The sequence below is a fragment of the Arachis hypogaea genome, chromosome 14 (genome assembly GCF_003086295.3).
Source record: "Arachis hypogaea cultivar Tifrunner chromosome 14, arahy.Tifrunner.gnm2.J5K5, whole genome shotgun sequence".
Taxonomy (NCBI): domain Eukaryota; kingdom Viridiplantae; phylum Streptophyta; class Magnoliopsida; order Fabales; family Fabaceae; genus Arachis; species Arachis hypogaea.
In genome coordinates this window covers 113,192,757-113,200,712 of record NC_092049.1, presented here as the reverse complement: position 1 = coordinate 113,200,712, position 7,956 = coordinate 113,192,757, and the positions used below count along the sequence as shown (strand labels likewise).

The window sequence follows — 7,956 nt, the reverse complement described above, 5'->3', positions numbered from 1 at the left end:
TTTCGGCGATCGATTTCTTAAGATCCGTAACTCCAATAAAATATCTAATCCGATAAAAGTGTTCGTATCTTTCTTCTCTACACGTTGGCGTTACTTTTGTTCGGTAGAAGCTGACGGTGATATAACTTCTATTCCTCTTGAGTTTGACCAATTAGAATTCTAGGAAGCATAAAAGATTTCTGACGTTTTCCTCTTCAGCAGCTCGGTTAGAAAGCTTCTCCGGAGATTCCATTGTTGTGATTTATGCACGGAGGTAAGGTTTTGATAATTTTATAATAATTAAATATGAATTTGATAAGTGAACATTGGTTTGATTAATTATTGTTTGAGTTTGAATGAGTTAATGTTGAATTATTGTTGTTTGCTTGAGATTTTGGTTCGGCTATGTATGAACATCCAGTTGGGGTGTTTTGATTATTTTGGGAGTCAAAAATAGATTTTCAAAATAAAACTTTAAAAATTATATTAGCTAATTTTGAATTATTAAAGAAATGATTATGTTTTGAGTTTTATCGAGAAAAGTATTATGTTTGAATTTGATTATCAACAAAAGGAATTTAATGAAAGAGAAATGGATTTGAATTGTTTTTAAAGAGAGATTTTGATATTTGAAAAACACCTGAACAGTACACAAGGGTTGCAGTGTTGTCTCACTTGTTCCGGGTATGAGATGAGGAAGAAGAATAATAAACACTGAGTTTAATTATGGAGTTTCGAATGAATATGAAAGAATTGAAATGATAACGAAAGTAACAATGAATTTTGAATGTCATACTTGGGTAGTAGTAAGGATTGTCGTTCGTCCCGCTTGCTCCAAGTTAGTGATTATGACGCCTGGATAGTAACAGCAGTAGTAAATTATTCCACTTGCTCCAAGTTGAGCTTTTAAACACCCGCTTGGGTAGTAGCGGTAGTAGTGGTTCTTCCACTTGCTCTGGGTTAAGCAGGTAGTAGTAAGGGGGTTGTAGCTTAAACCCATTTGCTCCGCAATGGGTATTGCTGTCCATGGTTAGCTACCAGGACGTGTCGGGTTGGTTATATAACCGACAGATGATATCATTAGACATAGGACAGACATGCATCATACTTGTTCGCACATATTTATTTGTGATTGTATTTTCTATGATTGTGTGTGCTGGTGATTGGATTCTATGTTCTGTAATTGCTAAGTTGGCTTATACTTTATTGACTAAGAACATAATGAAACGAACTAACTTCTAACCCCGACCCTATTAAGAACTCCACAGTTCTTACCCCCTATTTTTATCCCTTTTCAGCTACAGGAGCATAGAAGATTATGTTTACAAGTTGAGTTGTTAGATTTTATTTTTCCCTCGTCGTTTATTGTTTTTAGCTTTTAGAGGGAATAGGACTTGTATTTGAGAATCTTGAAATAAGTCTATGTATATAATGTTATGTGAATATATATCTTTGTGATTAAGTGATTAAAAGTAAAAACTATTTCATTTTCTTAATTAAAGTTTTAGTTCGTATTCGCAAAGGCTCAATATTAAATAAAGATAGTATAGAATAAAAAGGTTTAGAGGTAAGTAACGTCTGAGCTTTTGGTACAATCATGAGTTGCTAAAGGTTAAGGTGTTACAGTGAGGTTAGTTAAGAGAGCCATTGAGGGTGAGACTTTAAGTCTTTCTATTTTTGAGGCCTTCATTGTTCTGATTCCTAAAGTGGAAGCACCTTTTTCTTTAAGAGATTTTTGTCCCATTAGTTTATGTAATATTCTTTACAAAATTATTTCAAAAGTTCTAGTGAATAGGGTCAGACCGTTTCTTCTGGAGATCCTTGGTCCGCTTCAGGGTGGTTTTATCCTGGAAAGAGGAACTACGGAGAACATCATTGTTTCACAGGAAATTATGAATTTCATGAGGAACACTGAGTCTAGAAAGGGGACTTTGACTTTCAACATTGATTTAGAAAAAGCTTATGACAAAGTCGATTGGAGATTCCTTGAGGCTTCTTTGGTCAGATTTGGTTTTCCGAGTGCTACTATTAATCTTATTATGGCCTGTGTAATGTCATCTTCTTTGGCTATTTTGTGGAATGGTGATAGACTTCAGAATTTTAACTCAAATAGGGGTTTGAGGCAAGGGAATCTCATATTCTCATATCTTTTTGTGCTTTGTATGGAGGCTCTTGCTTGTTTTATTACTCATCGGATTTCACAAGGCTCGTGGATACCAATGTCGGTTTCCAGGGATGGCTCTAAAATCTCCAATTTGATGTTTAATGATGATCTCCTGCATTTCTGTAAAGATACAAAAGCTCATGTGGAGGAGGTTATGCAGACTATGGATTTATTCTCCAAAGCATCAGGATTGAAAGTGAATCGTAGTAAATCTAAGACTCAATACTCAAAGAATATTTTTGGAAGAAGGAAAGAGGTGCTCTCAGAAGTTTCTAATGTTCATTTTTGTTAGGATTTGGGAAGATATCTAGGGGTGAATATTGGGCATGAAAGGTCTTCCAAGAGGACGGCTCAGAAAATTATTCAGAAGATTCATAAGAAACTTGCTAGTTGGAAGGGGTGTTTGTTGAATAAGGCAGGAAGACTTTGTTTGGTTAAATCAGGAATGGCTTATATTCTGGTTTACAACATGCAAATTGCTCTTCTTCCGAAGTATGCTTGTGAAAAGATAGATTCTTTGATGGGACAATTCTTATGGAGAGGTCAAATAAATGGGAGAGGGTTGTCGTTGGTTAAGTGGGATGTAGCTATAACTCCTAAAAGGACAGGTGGTTTGGGTGTTAGAGATACCCACTTTGCTAACGTGGCATTTCTTGAAAAATTGGTTTGGATTGCTTCAATAATAGAGACGATCTGTGGGTTTAGGTTGTGATGCATAAATATCTCCGAAATGCGACATATCTTGGTAACAAAAATAGTTAGAATGCTTCGGCCATTTGGAAGAACATTCTTAAAGCATATGATGCTCTTAAGGATGGGTTTAGATGGAATATTAGGGATATGCAACAATCCGTATGATATGATCAGTGGACTCCATTTGGAAGGTTTTGTGATCTTGTTTCCTATGTTCACGTATTTGAGTCAGATTTTGTAGTGGCGGATTTTGTGGCATGATAGATATTAGGAGGTGGATAAACTTGCAACAACAATTTCTCTTAAGGTCAAGCAATTCATTCGCTATCTGTACCATCCGACTTTAGCTGACATGAAACTCGGTTGGAGTTAGTGGCCTACAAGGACAAAAGGGTATAGTACAAGAGAAGGTTATCGTTGGTTGTTGAAAAATTAAATTGATTTGGAATGAAAATAGGAACTAAAACTAGCTTTGGCACTTGAATCTTCTAAAAAAGATCAAATTAACTATGTGGTTTGGTTTACATAACGCTTTTTCGACAGATATTTTTCATTTTAGGCAGCATCTAGCTAGTTCAGTTATGTGACAGAGATGAAATGCGGCTCCGGAGATAATAGAACATTGCCTTAGAGGCTGTGTAAATTCCAAAGTAATTTGGCAAATGCTAGATCCTCAAGTTTTTGACTCGGTTAAAGGCATCTCTATTGAAGCCTGGTTTCGAAAGGTCATGTTCGGTAATGAGGCCTTTTTTGGGGCCGGAGTGTGGTAGTTGTGGATGCATATATGCAATGATATTTTTAATATTGAAAATCATTCGATAGATCACAAGGTGATTGCTCTCATCAGAAGCACTATCATAGATCTAAGGTTATATATGAACAGTTGTCCTTCTTTTAGTACCTGCAAGAACCGATTGTACGGAAACCCCTTGTAGGTAATAGTTTTAAAGTTAATTGTGATGTTAGTTTATTTCCTGATTTGAGCTTGGCTAGTTTTAGTTGTCTTATTAGAGATTCTAGTGGGAGTTGGATTGCGGGTTGTTCTGGTAGTTCTCCTCCCTGATCTATCATCCAATGGGAGATTTTTGCAGTTTGAATGAGCCTTATTTTAATTTGGGATTGCAGATTAAGAGACATAGTATGTGAAATGGATTGTTTAGACATTCTGCACCTATTGCATGACTCTGCTGGTGGGTACAAGTCTGAAGTTGTTGATTTAGTTAACAAGATTCAGGAGCTGTTATCAAGACCTTGGTATGTACAATTCGATTGAATATGTAGGAAGCAAATAAAGTTGTAGATTAGATGGCTAGATATGGAGCTAGAAGTAATTCTAATAATGTTATTTGGTTTGAGCCTTGTGAAGTTCTCCAACAAATCATCATCTCTGATTTAGGATAGGTGTTTTATTTTGTTTTTTCTTTGATTGTTTTGACACCAAAAAATGTTCCACCATGAAAGGAGCTATCATTGCTACCTTTTCTTCCACCAAAACTTTGATTGAAAGGAGGACAAAGATATTGAGACGTTATTGCTTGAATTGTACCAAGTTTAGTTTTTCGAAACCTCTCAGACATGTTTTCATGTGCAAGGAGAGACATTGCATATTTCTAAGCTCATCGGTTATGATGACTGAGATATGATCTTCCAAGAAGAGTGTATAATCAATTATAGAAAGAACGTCCACAATGGTTTGAATCTTCTTAAGATAATCTGTTGAGATATCTTATTTCTTTACAAATTTTGGTTGAGTCTTGAGTTTCTGGATTTTGATTTTGGAAATCTTGATAAAATATTCATTGATCTTGTCCAAATTTGATATGTACAGAAACAATCAAGTATTTAATTTCATCACTTTTTAAAAATAGGTTCTACAAAAGTGAGTAACCAGATCATTAGGTAGTGATCTTTTACCTTTCTCTCTTTGCATGCTTTATAGCAGCATTATTTTCAAACTTAGCAAGAGCTTTGTCTTAGATGATCTCTTAGATTATTGCCATTGATTACATGAAGTGCTAATTGTTGTCATGTTTTATAAGAATTTTCCGTTAGTTTATCCAAGATAGGAGTAGAAAAAGAATCTGAGGATTAAAATAAAATTTGATGTGATACGATAGTTTAGTCATGAAAGCATAATTTTAAAGTGCGTGAAAATTAAATTTTATATAATTTATGTATTTTTTTACGATATCCGCTAATATATATGTGTTATAAAGTTATATTTAATAAGATTTTATTTTATTTTATTTTATTTTATTTTATTTATCTTTAAATCTAATGTCAATTTCAAGTAATATCATGATACCTTGATGTTTGCCACATTTTCTTTTATAGTGGTAATACTCGATCTCTTGATTACTGAAAAGGGGAAAGCTCAAAGGACGAAAGGTTTGATAAAGAGCTTTTAACAATATCGATCAAACAATTAAAAAAAAAAGAAAAATTACAAATATCATCAAAGAGATTTAATTATTAAAAAAAATATTTTTATCAAAATTATTAATTTTATTAATAAAAAACAAATATATTCTTAAATTATTTTTTTTATTTATTTCTCTCTTAAAGATATATAATTTTTTAATTGAATCCTTTTTTCTATTTTTTTCTTTTCTAACTATGTTTCTATGCATTAAATTAATTTCTAAGTCTTACTTTATTTTTTATTTAAATTGTAAATAACTTTGTCATTTTATTCTATATTTTTACTTTACCCTCTCAAACTCAACACAATAATAATAGAATAAGAATTAAGAGAGGAAGAAAACGAATATATTTTATTTTTATTATTATTATTATTTTTTAAATTATGGAAAGAATTGAATTATTCAATTATAATATACCAATTCTATAAACATTTATATCGATCATCATTATTAAATTCTATAATTAAATTTAATTTTACAAAGTTAATTGTAAAGATAAAATTTACACTATCTAATAACAATATCAAAATTAACTCTTTACAAAAAAAAACGATAAAATCAACTTAAAAATATGTATAAATAATCATAACAATGAAATAATAATAATATATTTTGTGTTTATAATAAAGTGAATTATAGTTTACATATGTATTCCATGTTTCAAAAAAAATTAATACAAATAAAAAATATTTTTTCTTCTCTTCATTATTCTTATGTTGTTGCTGTGTTGAATTTTAGAAATGTAATAAAATAATAATATTATTTACTAATAGTGAATTGGTAATTTACAATAATAGAATTTTGTTATAGATAAAAATGTATTAATAAGAATTTAAATATAATAAATAATTTAAAAAATATTTATAAGAAAGAAATAAATAAAAAAATAATTTAAAAATATATTTATGTTTCTTAAAAAATATTTAATATTTTTTTTAAATTATAAAAATTAATTCTTTTTAATAATTATAATATTAAAAATTCTTTTTAATTATTAAATCTTTTTAGTAACAGTCTTTTAAAATAATTTTTCCTAAGAAAACAAGGAAACACCTAAAATCTATTGGTTATTAATCCCTTCAACATCACAAGTTCAAACAAATTTCTAATTTCTTTGTCTTTGGAACACTTGGGTCCAATATATATGACCCTCATTTTACAAGGTTCAGATTTGCAGATTTGAAACATTTGCTCACTATTTGGCGTATGTTAGCAATAATTTGAACATTTCCTCCAATATGAATTAGTTGGATATCAGCATTCATATATTCACGTAACAGGACAATAAGATTATCACTCAAAATTAGAAAAGTAACCACCCACATGTTGGGCCAACCGGGGAGGAATCAAGCGAGAGAACATAAGATAAGAAGACACCACATCCAACTCAAAACCTTAAGGTGTCAAGTTAATGGGTCTCTCATCTTATAAACTCCTCACTCTTCCATGCTTTCTTTGATGTGGGACTAACTTCAACATTCCTCACACTTGCAACACTAACACCACAACATATTGATTTCTTCCAGCTTATAAAGCCACAATCCACAAGTGCATATTGATCCATCTTCTTTTTCCACATGGCCTCGCTCGGTACTAGTCCACACAAATATTAAAAAAAAAAAAAGAAATTGTCCCAAAGAAATTACAAATACCCATGTTTAAATTTTGTGTATAAAGCATTACTTGAGATTCCAATTCCATGACACCGAACTAACATGTTTAAAGAGAAAGTCTATAAAATCAGCAGTTTTATTAAAATTTGGTCAATACTTAAGAGTTAAAAAAAAATAAGTAATCTTGTATCATTAGATATAATTTTATATTATTTAAAATATTAATAATAACTAATTAATAACTACAAATTACAAAATTTGTTAGCCCTAACACTCTTCCATCTCAAAATCTACGGTTGGATATAAATTCAGATTTATTGATTCAGATTTACGAGTAGAAGAGATAGCATTCAATATAGCTTATTCATTCTCACATGTGTGTGTTTATGAATAAAAAATAGAACAATTATCATGTTCATATCTTATTCTTGCAATAGGCTTTTTTTCTTTTAGAAATGTTAAGTGAAATTTTTTTTATAATTAGTTTATATTTAAGTTAATATTAATAATTGATTTTCTATTTTGTCATTAAAAATATTAAACTCTAATATAAAAATTATTTTTTAATATTTTTCTATTAATTGATGGTGTAAAATATAATTTTTATTATAAATATTTTAAGTGGAATAAAAAATATATTATATGATAAAAAATTGCATATGACAACTTAATTAAAAAAATTGAATGAAGGTCTTTATGTTATAATAATGCAAATCCACAATTGAATCTGAGGAGTTATCAACACACCACTCAGTCACTCACCAGTTCAACTTGGAGTTTAATAATAATAATAATAATAATAATAATAATAATAATAATAATAATAATAATAATAATAATAATAATAATAAATACAATAAAATTGATATTTTCACCTTTGATATTCATCCGATCCATTTCACAAGGTGGGTAAGTAGTCTAGGCGCAACTGAAGAAAAAACGACTAAATTTTAGAATTATGTTAGGTTAGATTAAAATTACAATATATAAGTTATAACTTGTTGAGAATTTGATTATATATATATATAATTGGGCGGAGAGATGATGTTTTTTTTTAAATCTTGGATTTTTATTTTTATTATTT

The 7,956-nt window shown here is 30.0% G+C and overlaps 1 protein-coding gene across 1 annotated transcript; it reads left to right on the top strand.

Annotated features, from left to right (window-relative positions):
- Window positions 1-1,871: 1,871 nt before the first annotated feature.
- Window positions 1,872-4,109, top strand: LOC140178676 (uncharacterized). Its single transcript, XM_072215894.1, has 4 exons — window positions 1,872-2,339; window positions 2,436-2,635; window positions 3,069-3,143; window positions 3,962-4,109. The coding sequence occupies exons 1-4, from the start codon at window positions 1,872-1,874 to the stop codon at window positions 4,107-4,109; spliced, it is 891 nt and encodes a 296-aa protein (XP_072071995.1).
- The last annotated feature ends 3,847 nt before the right edge of the window (window positions 4,110-7,956 follow it).

Excerpts from the sequence above, each read along its gene's own strand:
- LOC140178676 (XM_072215894.1), top strand. The coding sequence starts at position 1,872 with ATGAATTTCATGAGGAACACTGAGTCTAGAAAGGGGACTTTGACTTTC. Across the intron at positions 2,340-2,435 it reads CCAAAGCATCAGGATTGAAA|GATTTGGGAAGATATCTAGG; the intron begins GTGAATCGTAGT and ends CATTTTTGTTAG. Across the intron at positions 2,636-3,068 it reads CAAATTGCTCTTCTTCCGAA|ATTTTGTAGTGGCGGATTTT; the intron begins GTATGCTTGTGA and ends TATTTGAGTCAG.